At 38.8% G+C, this 18,224-nt stretch overlaps 1 protein-coding gene across 4 annotated transcripts; it reads left to right on the top strand.

The window, feature by feature from the left end:
- Positions 1 to 618: 618 nt before the first annotated feature.
- On the top strand, positions 619 to 16,287 carry LOC4325330 (probable WRKY transcription factor 13). 4 transcript variants are annotated; one of them, XM_015776740.3, is made up of 8 exons: positions 619 to 898; positions 1,181 to 1,498; positions 9,476 to 9,643; positions 11,724 to 11,789; positions 12,675 to 12,742; positions 13,190 to 13,445; positions 15,230 to 15,355; positions 15,980 to 16,287. In XM_015776740.3, exons 1-8 carry the CDS (start codon positions 726 to 728, stop codon positions 16,104 to 16,106), a joined length of 1,302 nt encoding a protein of 433 aa, XP_015632226.1. In that variant the 5' UTR covers positions 619 to 725; the 3' UTR covers positions 16,107 to 16,287. The 4 variants fall into 4 exon arrangements, with proteins under 4 accessions (XP_015632226.1, XP_066162947.1, XP_066162948.1 ...); XM_066306850.1 differs by lacking the exons at positions 9,476 to 9,643; positions 11,724 to 11,789; positions 12,675 to 12,742; ... (1 more) ...; positions 15,230 to 15,355; positions 15,980 to 16,287 and adding an exon at positions 7,775 to 8,708 and having other exon boundaries at positions 619 to 1,078; XM_066306851.1 differs by lacking the exons at positions 11,724 to 11,789; positions 12,675 to 12,742; positions 13,190 to 13,445; positions 15,230 to 15,355; positions 15,980 to 16,287 and having other exon boundaries at positions 621 to 1,078; positions 8,715 to 9,492.
- The last annotated feature ends 1,937 nt before the right edge of the window (positions 16,288 to 18,224 follow it).

Genomic DNA, 18,224 nt, shown 5'->3' with positions numbered 1-18,224 from the left:
TAGTCCCGGTTGGTATTACCAACCGGGACTAAAGTTAAGATCTTTAGTCCCGGTTGGTAGCACCAACCGGGGCTAAAGATCACCGGGATTACCAACCGGGACTAAAGTTAAGATCTTTAGTCCCGGTTGGTGTTACCAACCGGGACTAAAGATCCCGGGGGGGCCTGACAGGTCCTGACAGCATTCGAACCGGGACTAAAGATGATCTTTAGTCCCGGTTTGTGTGGAACCGGGACTAAAGATGATCTTTAGTCCCGGTTGGTAACACAAACCGGGACTAAAGATCAAATATGCCCGTTACCCTTTTGAACCGGGACTAAAGATCATCTTTAGCCCCGGTTTTTATTGCATCCGGGACTATTGTGGAAATCGGCCGACCGACGAAAGATGGTTTCTCCACCAGTGTATGTATGTATGTATATGTATATGTATATGTATATGTATGTATGTATGTATCAATTTTCATGACCGATTATAATCATGATGGAGTAACTATAAGGTGTTGATAATTTTGTTCAGAATGCGTGTGATGTAAAAGTTCGAGAAGACTTTGTTTTTGTTTTGTCTTAATTTCCTCGATGATATATAATAATGCAATCCCTTGTCTCTCCCACACCCTATAAACATCCGGATATCACACACATTCACACTCACACCTCACAAAAAAGCAAACAAGACAGCGAAAATAATCAGAGAGAGAAACTGGAGAGAGAGAAGAGGGAGAGATGTTCCCATCACCAGGGAGGGCGGTGATGGCGCTAGGCCACCACGGCGCCGCCCGCCAACCGCCGACCACCATGGCGGCGGCGGCCTCCTCGTCGACGACCTCCGCCGCCGCCGCCCCGGCCACGGCCACCACCACCGTCGCCTTCTCCTTCCAGCATCCCACGCCCACGCCGTCTCACCACCACCACCACCATGGCGTCCTAGGTTACAGCCCCCTCGTCCTCGACCACCACCACCCAACCACCGCCGCCGCCTCCTCGCACGCGCCCTCTCCTCCCACCCTCCACCACCACCACGGCGGCGGCCTCCACGCCGCCGCGCCTCCTCCGAGATCGTCGCCGCCGCATCCATGGTAATTACGAGTAATTAAGTAACCGTAACAACCAATCGATCTCTCTCTCTCTCTCTCTCTCCCCCCTTTTCTCCCATGTCGACGACGTTATTGCCGTGCTAGGTCTTGCGAGGAAGGCGATCATCGAGGGAGGCCGCAGATGGGGAATAAGGGCGAGGCGGCGGCGGCGATGGGCGCCATGGGGATCAACGACGCCGGCAACAACACGGCGGCGGCGGCGGCGGCGCAGCATCATCTGGGGGTTGGCGCGGTGAGGATGAAGAAGGTTGGGGGAGGAGGAGGAGGAGGAGGGAAGGCGCGGCGGAAGGTGCGGGAGCCGAGATTCTGCTTCAAGACGATGAGCGACGTGGACGTGCTCGACGACGGCTACAAGTGGCGCAAGTACGGCCAGAAGGTCGTCAAGAACACCCAGCACCCAAGGTAAACTAACTAACTAACATCTCTACACATATTGATCGTTTTGCATTATGAATCAAAATCAATCACAACATGCATGCTTAATTACATCTGAATCAGACATTTATACGTGTGAAGATTTTTTTTCAACGACTCTGGTCTAGACGGTATGAGGTTCTATTGATAGAGCACTAAAAAATTATAAGATTACAACCCTGTAATATCGTAATCAGGAAAAATAAAAAATATATACCACCACCCACACACCGGCAACACCAACACATAAAACCAGGAGAAGGCTAGCATCGGACCGGCCGCCACTAAGCGTGACAGACCGCCACTAAGCCAACAATGGCACACAGCCGAGATCGTCTTAAACTCGACCCTTACAACCAACACAAAGTCCAACTCTAGTCAAGTCTTCAGGATTTAGGAAGAGAGGGTGAAGATCTCATGTGCGAATTGATTGATTAACTCCAATTTATCGCAAATAAAAATGCATATGGATGTTGCATGATCGTTTGCCTGACGTGTTTTGTGAGGAATTAAGGCTTCAGCTAGAGCTTCTGTAAATACTTCTACCTCCAAAGTTTTTCCCCCATCATAATGTTCTAAACTTTTGGATTGAGAAATAATAAATAGCTTAATTGGTTTTATATATCTCACTGGCTAGGGCTTTTGAACTGCCATTCTTCCCATGCATGGTGTGTGACACTTTTGCTAGATAGCTAGCCAATAATCAATGGTTCCTCGTAGAAAAATACTACCTCCTTCCCTAAATGTTTGACACCGTTGACTTTTTTAAACATGTTTGACCGTTCGTCTTATTTAAAAACTTTTATGAAATATATAAAACTATATGTATACATAAAAGTATATTTAACAATAAATCAAATAATAGGAAAGGAATTAATAATTACTTAAATTTTTTGAATAAGACAAACGGTCAAACATATTTTAAAAAGTCAACGGCGTCAAACATTCTGGGATGGAGGGAGTATATGCTAAGAATCATAAGCTCCTTAATTATGGTATGCTTTGCCAGGAGAGTTCTAACGTGTATAGCATATATATATATATATATATATATATATATATATATATATATATATATATATATATATATATATATACGACAGTCACTCTATGTGTGAATCTCCCGTATATATATAGTATCTCATTTATCTTCAGATTGTTCGTAATGAACTTATGAACTCCAAACTGAGTATGTTAATTTATATATGACAAAATAAATATTAATTCCGAATTCCGCGGTTTTGTAGTTGATTTTGTTTCTGATAGTTCCCTGTGAAATTAAATTTGAATTCATTTTTTTTATCATGTGTGATACTTTAAGGGAAAAATAATGGAGTGGAACTAATTAAAGCCAAGAATTCTCCTTCCATCATTGTTCGAGGTATTAGACAAGTGAATTAAGGTCGTCATTCTCTACTTCTAGCTGTACTTGAGGGTGAATTACTAACATGCATGAACTGTTTCAGAGCTCAGAACCCATATATAATATGGCCGTGTTTAGATCCATGGGTGAAAAGTTTTGCCGTGTCACATCGGATATACGGATACACATTTGAAGTATTAAACGTAGACGATAATAAAACAAGTTACAGATTCCGCTTGTAAACCGCGAGACAAATTTATTAAGCCTAATTAATCCATCATTAGCAGATGTTTACTCAGCACCACATTGTCAAATCATGAAGCAATTAGGCTTAAAAGATTCGTCTCACAATTTACACGCAAACTATGTACTTACTTATTTTTTCGTTCATATTTAATACTCTATGCATGTGTTCAAACATTTGATGGGACAGTATGAAAAATTTTGCCAGTGGATTTAAAACAGGCCCTATGTATCGTATCTTTATGTCTTATCACCAAATTCAAACTTGCACGTATGTACAAATTAACATGATTCCGAATGATGATAACATTTATTCACGTATATATTGCTTTTTTTAGTCTAGCAACCTAACCAAGTCCATAATAATTTATATATATGCATTGCATATTGCAGCTAATGCGCATATGTTTTGAGGAAGGAGCTAGTAGCTATATCCATGCTGTAAAATACATGTGTTGTTTATGAATCCCTCAATAAAATATTAAAGCAAGACCAGGAAAGTGATAAAAAAAAGATGGAACCAAAATATGTAAGGAGAATGTTTTTTTGCTGCAATGGAAAGACAAGGATTAATAACATAAATTGATTTGCTGCAAAACAATTAACGAGCGCAGATCAGATCAAACAATGAAATTATTCATGATTAACTTGCATAAAATTACATTAATTAGGAGTAGTTAATTAATGTCAAAACAGTCGTCTGGTTTGTTGTGTATTATTGTGCTATATCGATTGTTTGGGAAGATTTCACTGTCCAAAAATATACACTCCGATCCTAACTCTACTATTATAAAAATTTAAGATGTTTTTGCCGTTATTTTGGTACGTCATACATGTATGAGTCGGTTTTTAAGTTCGTTTGTTTTTGGAAATATATATCCGTATTTGAATCGGTTTTTAATATCGTTCACTTTTGGTAATACATAAGAAATCATACAAGAAGTCTATTTAAAAAAACTCACATGCTAACTTAAGATAATCGGACTTAACTGCAGCTCATGATTTTTTTTAAAAATATATATCCAAACGAACTCCCACAGTAAATTTCATCTTAACTAAACCATATAACATAACAGTAATAAGATTAAAATAGACTTCACCTGTTGTAACGCACGGACATTTGTTCTAGTTAAATAAATATATTCCCCTTGCCATCCAATATTTATCCGTATATAGGTCGACCGTAATTTAACTGTATAGGTTTTACTTTGCACTCAGTAATTTAGTAGTGGAATACATGAATAATTCTAAGATGAGCTTCTCTACAGAAACTCACTATACTCACTAAATTGGGCAAATATGCGGTGTAATTAAACCACAAATTAGGTGAAAACTCATGTAAACTCTGACTAAAAAGTTGTCTATATTCAAAAAAAAAATCACACATGTAGATGAGGTGATGTTACACACTTTGTTTATCATATATAAAAATAACATTTTTTTTGGACAAATCATCAAGACATTTTTCTTGTTCAAACTTTATTATTTTTATATCTCACAAACGAAGACAAGTTTAGACAAGATTTTATATATGGTTGTGTAGCATCGTATTATCTACATGTGTGGTTTTTAATATGTTTATACAATTTTTTTTATCGATCTTTACATGAGTTTTCATCTAGGTTTGGGGTTTGCATCACATATTTACCCCCACTAAGTTTATGAAACATTTCTGGCTCAGTGCGCTTTGGTCGCAACTAGGCAACCAGAGCCAAGTCTATCCCAACCTTTCTACTCCTACACAGTTACCTTTTTCTAAAGTGCTAGTCATTGGATCTCAAAAGGGTAAAGTGTTTGCAAAGCTGGTCCTGAGATGGCTTTTGTTATGTCTGGTCCCTTTGCCGTCTACACCTCTTAAATGGAACACTAATGTAATGTAATCCTGTCTATATCTACGTACCCAAGATAGACATATGTAACTAGTTTGCTTAATTAGGATATTGATGATTAATTATAAGGGTTATGTACTATCACGGATGGAGAAACGATCTTTACTCCCGGTTGAGAACCCCCTTTAACCCCGATTTTCCAACCGGGAGTAAGGATCCGGGACTAAAGATGTCCATCTTTAGTCCCGGTTAAAATAACCGGGACTAAAGATACATCTTTATTCCCGGTTGACTAAAGGGATCTGTTACCCAACCAGGACTAAAGAGACAATAGCGGCAGTGCAGATGGTTCCTTTTTCTTTTTCTTTTTTCATTTTTATTTTCTCCCGAATCAAGTAGGCAAATCCCCAAATCAATCCGCAAATCTAACTAACATCCCAAATTCACATCACCAAATCCACATCACAATCATAAAGTTACTTATGCACACAAATCAAATACATCATAATATCCTAAGAAATTTCTCAAATACATCACAGATCCAAACAATGAATCACAAATTTCTAACTTCTCAGTCAAATACATCACAGTGAATCATCACAAATTAAAAAAAAAAAGAAGCCGCTGCCGCCGCCGATCGCCACGAACAACGGGCGCAGTCTGGGCGCGGCCCCACCGGCCGCCGCCGCCCGAAGCCCCGCTGCCCGCCGCCGCGCGCGGCGCCGCCGCCCTCCGCCGGGCGCGACCCCGCCGGGCGCCACAGCCCTCCACCGGGCGCGACCCCGCCGGGCGCCGCAGCGCGCGGCCCCGCCGCCGGCCGCCCGCCGCCGCCGCGGCCCCGCCACCCGCCACGGCCGCCGCCGCCCGCCGCCGGGCGCCGCCCCGACGCCGGCCGGCCTGCTGGATAGGAAGGGGATGCCAGCCGGGAAGGGGAGAGAAGGGGAGGAGTTGGAGAAGAGAGTTAGAGAGGATAGATCTGAGGAGAGGTGTGAGATTCGATCTGTCTAAGTTGTAACTGTGGAGGAGAGGATAAGGGATAGAGATTATATACTACATGTTTAATTTTAGTCCCGGTTGGTACTACCAACCGGGTCTAAAGTGGTGATCTTTAGTCTCGGTTATTGACATCAACCAGGACTAAAGATCCTCGGCCCCCTGACATACATCTGACAGCGGATGAACCGGGACTAAAGATCATCTTTTGTCCTGGTTGGTGTTACCAACCGGGACTAAAGATCAAAATTTTTATAACCGGGACTAAAAACAATCTTTAGTCCCGGTTCTTTTTGGATCCGGGACTATTGTGGATTTTGCCGGACCGACCAAAGATGGTTTCTCCACCAGTGTATCTTTCTCGCTCATATATATCTATATTCCTTTGTTTCGTGGAATAACTTTGGCATTGATTGCTTGATTTTATACATAATATGCAACTATTTCCCCGGTTTTTAGTGATTACTAATATTCCAACTAACCACCAACAAATGATATTTTGCTTCAGGTAGATGATTAGATCACTCCAGAATAGCTAGATTGGGTCAGATTGCGCTACATTTGTTTCATTCTGTTCAAGAATGAAATTGATCGATCGACTAGTCCATTTCACGTAGGACCAACTGAGCTCCCATGTAGAGAATGACGTGCATCCTAACTTAGTAGGTTGAATGCTCATTGCACCATCTAACAGTCCCACTAACGTCCACTCATCCCATGTGTAGACAACAACTGTCGCAACAGAAGAAAAGCAAACTATCTTAGTAATTTGTAATCTTAATTGGTACTATCGGATAATTTTATGATACTGAATTAGCAAAGCATTTTTTTGTGCAGTTTAATTTATGAAACCTCCTAATCTACCTCTATGAATATACTTTTCCTTCGTTAAAAAAGAATTACCCATGGCTATAAATTTGGACACTCGGGAGTGCATTTTATTCTACATTTATTAATACCACCTCTATTTTGTTCTATAAATATGGACACTCGGAGGATGCATTTTATTCTACATTTTATTTTGTTTTGAACTGTTCATTTCCATTTATCTTATTTGATTTTTTTTTTATGATTAGTATTTTTATTGTTATTAGATGATAAAACATTAATAGTATTTTATGTGTGATTTTTTTAAAAAAAATTATAATATTTTAAAATAAGACAGACGTTAAATGTTGGACACAGATTCTTACGGCTGCACTTATTTTTGGACGGACGGAGAAAGTAGTAGCTTTTTTTTTTTCCAAAATTTGTTCTAAAATATTTGTCACTCTGAAGTACTACTCCTAATCATATTGACATCATTTAATAAGGCTGAATTGCCTACAATAACAAGTATTTTAACACGGAAGAAGTAATAATTAAAAAAATTACTCTATGTACCAAAGTTCATTTTTTACTCATTCCATATATACCAATACAAAATATAAAGACTAGAATACTCCCACTTTATCGAATCTTAATGTAATTATTTCCCTTTTATTTATTTTTAATATATTTATTATTCTCTATGTATTTTTATAAACTCTGATATGATATAATGATTACTTAAAATTAAATTTATTTTAGGATAATCAGAAGTAGCTAGTGACATCAACGAGGGAGTATAAAGTTTGCACCTAGGTTTTTGTTTATATTCCAACTTTTTTCTTAAAACTTTCAGCTTTTCCATCACATCAAACTTTTCTGCGCATACAAACTTCTAACTTTTTCGTGATATTGTTCTAATTTTTTCGAGCTTCTAAATTTAACGTGGAACTCGACACAGCCCTACTATTCATGCTACTATAAAATTGATGGAAATGACATGACAAGATCTATATCATCTCCTGGCAGACCACCTAGGAGCCTCTGTGCTTGTGTGAACATCTGTCTATGCGTGATGGTGATCATGACAGGTAGTGCCAAAGCATTGACCCACACCGCAGCAGACATGAGCCCAGCATCCAGTCCAATCTGATTAGCCCCTTGCAATGATGCCACTCAGAAACCCTCTCCTCCCATCCGGTCCTCTGGCTCACACACCACTACTACAACACACCCATGACTTTTCCAATCGATTGGCAATCATCCTCATTTTTCTTCTACTTTCTTGATTGTCAAAACTAATACTGCAGGGTAGTATTAGTAATGGATAATCTGGTGTATCGTATCATACAGTATTAATTAGCGTCGAGATTGTGTCAACGTAACGACGATCGAGCAAATTAAGTCTCACAAATACATCTGGTTATGAGACAACTTAATTTGATCGCAACCTGTACGTATATGTGTAAGCTGTTACTTCTTCCGTTCAAAAAAAACCCAATCAAACATTGAATGTGCCACTTTTTACTACAACGAATCTGGACATATAGAAGTATATTAGTAGGTTCATGCGAACAATTGTAGGTATTATATGTGGGTGTTGATATGCAGTAGAGAGACTTTAGACGGTTGAGGCCAACATATAATTAAGCATGCAAGTTCTTATGTAGAGCTGCGAGAGGATGAAAGTATAAGCGTGGTGATATATGCTACTCCGTTCCATAAAACTCAACCCTTAGCTACGAATTTGGACATATATGTGTCCAGGTTCATAGTTAGTATTAGACTTTTTTTTAGATGGAGGGGTATGTTCTTATTTCGAATGCTGATTTTTTTTCATGTTTTGCTTGAAAATTCTAGGAAAAAACAATTATGATATTGCCTTAAAGTGAATATATATTGGATGTGTGATATATCTGCTTTTTGTTGGCTGTGGGAGCTGATGGAGAATCTTTACTGTTGGGTAAAGGGCCATGAGATGATGAAAAGGTGGATTTGAGCTTTGCAAAGGGCCCAAGATTTTTGTACCCTGTAATTATTACCACATCTTTCTCAATATCTATGCCCCTTAGGTTTGAGATGAGGAATGATGCTACCAGCTGGGTAGCCTGGAATATTATCTCCATGGCCTAGCTAGTTGGTGTGTCAGCAGGGTCAGGCCATGATTGAGAATTTTCCAATATCTGTCTCTCCTTGTACTTTAACATACCAATTCCTAGAATACTTGTAATCTCTCTTTCACCTGGAAATCCGACTACATAAAAACTATACTCCATATTTGTAGAGTGTAGGTAGAATAGAGTAGCACGAGCAGTACCGGGTAGAAAGGTATATCTAAGCTTTAGGACGTGCGTAGATCTACTAGCTAGCAAAAGCATCCGTTGCCATAACGCTAAACAGAACTACTTGGAGTATGTTATACTCCGTACTAAAAAGTTGTTTGGATGTCATCCGAACATGTATTTACTAGCTAGGCTACTAGCGACGCGTATTAGTTAGTCCCTAATTCAATACTACTCCGTATTACTATACTATATTTTGATCTGTGCGTTGTGTTGCAAGAAAAGGCAAGATTAATCAAAATCGATTTTCTTGTTGATAAGTGATAACCTTAAAGCAAATTTACACACTCCTACGCATATACACACACACGTACTGAAGTATATATGTGGTTAACTGTGTGTGTGATTGTGGATATATATTTGCATATATATATATATATATATGCAGGAGCTATTACCGGTGCACGCAGGACAACTGCCGGGTGAAGAAGCGGGTGGAGCGGCTGGCGGAGGACCCCCGCATGGTGATCACCACCTACGAGGGCCGCCACGTCCACTCCCCCTCCCGCGACGACGACGACGCCGCCCGCGCCTCCGCCGAGATGACCTTCATCTGGTAGCTTGCTTCCTCTACCTAGCTCTCCCGTCGTCGTCGTCGTCGTCGTCCTTCGCCTTCTCCGACTCCGATCCACAAGCTGATGATCAGCTAGCTGGTCATATATCCATCGACGACTGCATTTCGATATCACATGCTTGTGTGTGTATTATTATTATTACTATTTGCTGTTACTGTTGTTTAATTTGTCACCGTTATCATAGTTATGTTAGTTAGTTAGGCTGGTGATAATTACTTATATATAGCGCTTGTTGTACGTAGCCGAGTAATATTATGGAGTACAGTTTTCTGTAGCCGGTGGGTTATTAAGCAAATGTTTGTAGCTCTTGAAGTAGATCTCAATATTCAAACGGTTTCAACTCAAACCTAAAAAAGAGAGCGAAACGGGTTAGAGTTCTCTCATGAAAATGAAATGGACTAGAGAGGTTGAGCGGTCTCATGAAATAGACTAGTGCGATGGAGCGGAGTTCAAGACACTAGTACTTTACAACTTTATTCTAAATCCGACTCTTAATTAAAGTTTAACTAGCATGGTGGCCCGTGCAAATTGTGCAGCTAGCATCATTATATTTTCTCTCATATAATAGCATATATGTTTTCTCATTATATTATTAAAATATATTACACTGACAACATAATTTTAAATTTTGCAATAACTTTTCAAAACTACTAATGTGTAATAACTACTCTAGTCTCCTCTTCTAATATTCCTTATTTTTTAATTCCGAATTTCAACTATTTCTAAAGTGTATTTCTATATGGACTCTAGTCTCCTCTTCTAATATTTTTTATTTTTTAATTCCGAATTTGAGCTATTTCTAAATTGTATTTCTATATGGACTCTGTTTTTTTCTTTTTCTCTGATTAATGTGAGAATTTCTAGGCTATAAGAGCGAACGTGGAGGCTCCTTTTCCTATTCCTTTAATTATATAATAGATTTAGAAGTTAGACCTCTGTCCTGTTTGTAGGTGATGGATGAATACAAGCAGCAGTTTAGGGATCCGGTGAAATAGTGATGAAAAAAAGCTGGACGCCCGCATGGATGGACAGCATAACTTGCGGGCTTCTCTCATGTCTCTTTCCCTCTCGATCTATGTCGATCGATCTGTCTGTACGTTGAGCTCTCTTTTCCATCGTCCAAACCCTTTATTCCTTTCTTGCGTGCATTTTATCAGTTAGCTGATCGGACCTTTTATCAGTTGATCATGAGCACGTAAGTATACTGTCTTCTGTATGACAATCATTATACGTTATTCATGCATGCATTAGTGTACTTATCTTATGTTAAGCCTGTATATATTCACTTTATTTTGGGGGGGGGGGTGGGGGTGTTCAAGGATATATTCCATATTCTTAAATCAGGGAAAGGGAAAATTGTACACGAAAAGAAAAGAAGGGGAAAAGAGGGGGATCTATCTGTAGAGCTTTGGGCTGGGCCCAATTGATATCCACGCTGAATCTCTTTTGGGCTGAGAAATGGCAACTTGAGTAGATTGAGATCCAACTGGGCCATACAGCAGACCGACCGATATGCGATCGATGCCTTTGGATAGCATATATTAAGCATTATCTTCTGATTAAATTTTTGAGGTTTCGACATGGGGGCAAAAAGTAGATTTCGATAAAAAAAATCGAATTTTTTTGAGAAATTTGTATTCCAAAAAGAAAATTCGAGTAAAAATTAAGGAAATCCGCGTTACCAGTTCATGGGAAAGGACGAAAGGTAAACCCGGGCGAGACTAACTAATCAAGTTGGGGAATGCAAAGGTCGATCGCGACATATGGATAGCATGATGTCCAGCAACAGTTTGTGATTCATGTTTATCATCTTTTGGTTGAGCGGACAGCGAACCTATCTGTTTGCGTTGGCTAATCTGAAGCAGCTATCCCCCATTGGCCATTGTACATTACAGTACCACCACTATCTCCCAGGTGTCAGCAAAACTTTGGCCCTGTTTGGGGAGACTAAAATTATAATAAGCAGCTGGTTGGTAACCAATTTTTTAAAATCCCTTTAATTTGAAAAAAAATCATACAAATTTTAGAGGATTTAATTCTTATAGGATTTTTCCTATATAGTCCTTTGAATCGAAGGAATGTACCCTATGGAGCCCTATTAAATTCCTATGGAATGCCTCATTTCATGTAAGTTTTGGAGAAAAACTCTGATTCAAATTTGTATGATTTTTTTTTCCTACATGTCCCTTTAATTCATAGGAAAGAAAGAAAAATTCTCATAGAATTGTATTCATGTGCTTCACATTTCAGAGGAAAAATAATGATAGATGTGATCTCTTTGTGAACTTTCCTTTATTTTTCTCATGGCACTATCAAATTACTCCCATTGTATTTCCTATGGTTTTTCATTCATATGGGAATTGAGAAACATACTATTTCAATTCATGTGTTTTTCCTATCCTGCGAACAAAGGGGCCCCGAGTCTTTATCTCTTCTCAAATTCCTTTTTTTTTGTGTTCCAATCAAACGGTCATTCTTGTGTTGTTTTCTGTGTTGTTTTGTAATATTTTGTTTTATATTTGCAATACTGTCATAATTCTATTTTTTTCTATTTCTCTATTTTTTTTTATTCTTGTGATTCAAGGGGACCCTAAGAATTTGGAGAAGTTTTTTTTCTATCTTTTGGCTTCTAGTTTATTTTTTGAATTCTAACTACATATTCTGATAATCTAAATTGTCTGGGAAGCTGGAGCTAATGGGAAAAGCTGCAGGAACTGGAAGCCCTCTCAATCAGGACCTTTGAGTCTTTGACAGGTTTACCCATGTTTGCCTCGGAGTAATACTATAGTTAGTCAGGTTATTATGGTGGAGTATTGTGATTTAGAGTACTAAATACTTTTCTCGTCTAAAAAAAATCTAATATGAAATGTTTCATATCTTAATATTATGAAATTAATATGGATATGCATGTTTTTTATGATACGGAGAGCACCTCAGTTAATTTCTTTTTTAATAATGGATTATATTAAACCTGTCCTCTACCACCTCAATTAATTTCTTGACACTTGACAGGATCATTGTTCAAATCGCATTCAGTACAATTTATGTCGTACTAGTATTACTAGTAGCAGTAACACACGGTTGGTAGCATCCAGGGGCGTTCCTACATGTATCTACCCGGTGTCCCCGGACACCGGATAGCTTATTTATTTCTAGGTGTTTTAGTTATATTAAGCATTATATTACTTAAAAATTAGTATATAAGCATATCAAGAACGCCTAGTAATTTTTATTCTGGCTTCGCCACTGGTGGCATCCAGTCACCTGAGTTGAGCATGCTGTTTCTGCACAATTTAGTGGCAAGTACTACATACTGTACTGCACGTTTCATATGCTTAAGTATTCAGTTTAATGTGTTCAGGGCCCACCAGTAGTCCACCTTTGCAGTCTTTCTGCTTGTATTGTACTCCCAAACTACCAATCTGCTTGCTGGTGTGTTATGCCGGCGCCCATGTTTTTCTCTCTTTGTTTGGACTGTTATTGAAGTTGACCTCGTTGGAGACAAACATTTTTTGTTCCATCGACAGTGGACAGTTCACTTCAAGGAGTATATTTTGGAGGTAATAGTTCTTCTGCTGCTGCTGCTGCTGCCAGCCAGATGTCGAACCAAATTTTGATTGAATTCAATCAAATCTACTATTTCAGATTTGAATTTCTCAAAAACCATTTGAACTCCTCCTTGATGTTGACCAATTTTGAGCTGGCTCGAAATCAAAAAACCAGTTCACAAATCTCAATGGGTTTTCCACGAAACTGCATATCCTGGCTAGATACTCTCTTGCAGTATGTGATCTTACAATTTTAAGTGATTGCAGATTTTAGGAACCAATTTATGTAATGATAATGCGTTTTTTTATTTATTTCAGTAACTAAACAAAGCGAAGAATCATAGGATCACAGGGGATGCAAGTAGTACCCCTCCGTCTCATAGATTGAGTTTTTTTTTTTCTGGGACGAAGAAAATAACATTTAAACTTCCTTCTTCCTAATAAAACCAACCCAGTATCTGATGCTGATATACTATAATAATACGAATCTAGACAGTTTTTTATTCAGGTTAGTCTTAGCACGAAAAAACCGGTGTGATGCCAATATCGCAGGGTAGAAGTAGTAGGGTGAAGGAGATACAGTAATCTCACAGGGACCAACATGACAAGTTGAGAGAGCTGGTGGGCCCCACCACGCCCATGCTACCCATCCGGGGCTAGGCATATCCATCCATCCATCCATGCATGCGCTGACAGGTGGGGCCGTCCCCTCCCCTCTCGGTTGGGTCTCCCCGCTTGCTTAAATTATTCGTGCGCGCCCCGGGTCGACACGCGGACGCGGGCTTGTCATCAGAGAGAAAATATCCTTTGCTCCCCTCCCATTGGCCATCATCCCCTTTCTCCGCGGGAGGAGGAGAAGCGAAGGCGGATTTGTGCTCCGTGCGCCTTCGCCTCCCGGACACGTCGCCCCGTGTTGTCCGTCTATGCCCAATGGCTTTTCAGCCTCATCTCTTGTGCGTATTCACCAATAGACCAAAACACAGATTATTAGAGAATAAAAAATAACTTATAGATAATTTTTTATATATTTGTTCGTAGCAGTTTAAATGTCAATGTCATAAAATCAACTTCAAAATCAAGTTCGAAATTTAAATTTTGACTTTTACTTTATTTTATTAGGCTAATTGATGGAGCTCTTTGATTTGGGCTGAGTAATTATTTGCGTGGCTGAGATAGATTTTCTCTTTTTCTTTTTTTTTTTTGCTTGGATTGAATTCCTTGCACCAAACACCGTCGGTTACTTGCCGCTCCGAATCAATCCTCGAGATAGTTATAAGCACACAGCCTTTGCACATGTGTGGCCTCACAAGTCACAGCAAAAACACTAGGTAGACAACTTCGCCTCATCGTTGCAAACATAACCAGACACTTGTCCTACTCACAACTCAGAGTAGTAAGATAGTATAATCCTCACTTGTTATAAAATATAGACCAGTTTAGTTGCACTGTAACACATACTTCCTTCGTTTCATAATGTAAGTTATTCTAGCATTATTCACATTTATATAGATGTTAATGAATCTAGACACACTATACATTTATATAGATGTTAATGAATCTAGACACATAGTGTGTGTCTAGATTTATTAACATCTATATAAATATGAATAATGCTAAAATGTCTTAAATTATGAAACGGATGGAGTACTAAATACGGCCGTTTGAATTGGCTGCGCTCTAGCCAGAATGAGTTCAGCCGAAATGCATTTCTGTTTATGTAGTGAAGGCAAAAAAGAAAGATAAAGTATTTCACAGAGAGAGTAGTGTCTAAATGTACCATCATCTCGTTTGGTGGACCGGTCTAAATTCTCATCTCACCAACTCACCTGTAATGATTTAGGCTAGCTCTCTCACATAGATAAAAATTTTTTATCCCAAAACAAACAAATATATTAGCACGAGATATGGCATAATTATTTTGCAAATCAAAGGTATGGTGGGACCCACGTTCCAACAGTGGCCACCTGGGCCATCCTTCTCTTCACACGTGGCACCGCCCCCGCGGGCCCACATCCCCAGGCCGTCGCCATCCACCCACGCATCCCACTTACCGCCGCGAGGTCAACTCGTGGCGAGCGTGGACGCCTGTGGGCCGTCCGATGCGGATCGGATATTCCCTCTCAGGTCCACTGCCCGCGAAACCCGGTTAGTAACTTGCGCCGTGGTAATTAAGCTAAGATTGATTAGGAGTAGTATATTTTTCTGCGAAGACGAGGAGTAAGCTAAAAGCTAGATGGTTCTAGAGAGTTCTAAAGCAGAAGGTGCTTGGATATTTGACTAGAGATTCTTAGCGTACGTAAGTTTTGGTGTGATGTCTTTGCTTTGTTTGTTTAATTATTGTTCCTTGAAAATATTTTAATGTGCCACTGGTGCTGCAACTTTGGCTTTTGCAAACGTGTGGAGAGGAGCAAGATGCATCGAACAATGTTACAGCTGGGATCTTATAAGATTTCTATGGCTTTTCTTCAGTGGTCTAATTAGATTAACTTGATTAGAAGATAGTTAGATACTACAACCATTCAGCCATGTATGTTAGTAATTACAAACTCATATATTCATTCAACAAGTGCATGCTTGAAAGTGTGCGCATTTTTCGTCCATTCATCCGTTAAGCAAAAAAGAGTCGGGCCTAAAGTCAGTGGTTTTTATACTACACTCATGTAATTTACAGTTTGATCAGCATACTTTGTATATATCCATACGATTACTGCTCCCGGTTTACATGTGAAAAATGAATTAATGATAACATTTCTGCCTCCATGATTGCAGGTCACGAGGAAATATCAATTCGAGTGATCTGATGGATCTATCAGCCATAGCTATAGCCCATTGCATTTCCACAAAACAACCTAATCACAAGGTGGGGGCATCACGAGAAAGAAAGAAAGAGAGATAGTGAGACACATGCATGCATCAAACCTAATACTACTACTACTCTGCTTTGTTAATTACTCCATTAAGCATCCAAATTTCGACCTAATCACAATTCACACAGATCTAAAGCGCAATTAGCCAATGGGTGGGGCCCACCACGACAATAATGGACGAGGACGAGCGAGCAATTAAAATATAAAAAATGGCAACGTCGCACCACCGTCCAGTGACCTCCCATCCGTGATCTACAGCCGTCCAGCTTCGTAGCGGTGACGTCACCCCGATTGCCGTTCCCGAGAAGGTAAAGCGAAGCGGATGCCTCCTCGTTGAGGCCGTCCGATGGCCACGTCCTTCCATCCAACGGTTGACATGCTAATCGGTCAAATATTCGGGGGTCTGACGCGTCATTAGCGATAATTATAATTAGGCCCTTCTTTCTGATGGCTTGGTTGACTCGGTGTTAGTAAAATTACATATATAGTGGTAGAACCTAGTATTGTGCACTTGTACTAAGCACTAGACTTTGTCGGCTACGCTTTATTATTGCTGGTAATTTTTTAAGGATCAAGCCTCGTACATCCTATAATATAGCAACATAATAATAACGGATGAGATAAATTCTACTACTATAAATTTGGACAATATTCGTCCAAAATTTTAGTACTAAAATGTGTTTCGTCCAATACTTAGATTAGCGAGTGATTAATTACCTATTACAATATAAAAATGATTTATTTAATATTTTGAATAAGCATTTTATGTAAATTCTTTAAATTAAACATGTTATTTACTAGTTTGAGAAACATGCCCGCTCAGCCAAGAAGTTGAATCAAGGCTTCATGTTGGTGTGGTGTTAAGATTTTAGTTCTTAACTAGTACTCCAACATGAAGATCTAAATGCAGGGAAAAATCAAAGAAGAAATATATCAAGTATAGTATAGCAGTGTTGCATTTTAAAGGACCATTGAGAATATGCATTTTACTTGTATCATTCTCTCAATTCCTAACAACGGTCGCAATTTATTTTCGAGACAAGATTCCTAACAGCCATTTTTTTCAAATAGTCCTAAAATGTCCTATAATAATCCTATTTTTTTTCCAAATGGCTATTGTCCTATCACCACTATCCCTATTCTTGCAAGCTAAATGGATGGATATTTTTGGGATAACTGTTCGAGGGCACCAATGAATAAATTAAATTTTACAATGCTGAAAATGGGTTTTAAAATGGTATTTTTATAAAGTTCATATGCAAATTTTTTCATACAAATCACATTGTTTAGAAGCTCAAGGAACATGCAATCTCACTATCATTTAAGAGCAAGTACACTATTTAGATATAAACCAACTATAAACATATACGGAGGAAAGAAATAAAAGAAAACGTGTATTGTTGCCTCTCGAACAAGAGCCATCTCTACGTATACTCCAACATAGAAACATTGAGGTTGTGTTTCGGGAGGTGAGATTGGAAACTCACCTCCTACGCACGTAAAATGGAGTGACACATTTTCTTATGATTAATAAACCATTTACTATTTTTTTTAAAAAAATAGATTAATATGATTTTTTAAGCAATTTTGTATATAAAATTTTTGCAAAAAAACATACTGTTTTTAGCAGTTTAAAAAACGTACGCGTGAAAAACGAGGAAAGTGAGTTGAAAAATTCGGAGAAAGAACTCAGCCTAAATTTGTAGAGAGAGAAAGAGAGATGAGAGGAAAATAGAACTAACCTTGTATTTTGGGACGCATGGAATAGGAGCTTATAGCAACTTGTTGACTTTACTATTAAATTTGCTCTTATCACTTTAACCGTGTAGATCCAGTTTGAATACAGAGGCTAAATTTTATAGCCCCATCGTTTGGCCTAAACAGCCAAAGAATAAGCCAAAATTTGAATTTTTGAACTTGATTTTGAAGTTGATTTTGAAATGCTTTTAACGTAATTTTTGTTAATGTTGGCTTTTAAGTCGCTACGAACAAATCTACAAAAGTTTTACTTATAAATTAATTTTAATTTTCTAATAAGCCAAATAAGTCATTTTGGGTAAAATGACAACCGATGGGAGCCTTAGTCAACTCTCTAAAAAAAGTAATCATTCACTTGCAAAAGAAAATGGATATATACCTCCACTTTA

Source organism: Oryza sativa, chromosome 1 (assembly GCF_034140825.1).
Source record: "Oryza sativa Japonica Group chromosome 1, ASM3414082v1".
NCBI lineage: Eukaryota > Viridiplantae > Streptophyta > Magnoliopsida > Poales > Poaceae > Oryza > Oryza sativa.
Note: the sequence above shows the minus strand (reverse complement) of the source record. Positions and strands in the feature narration are given on the sequence as shown.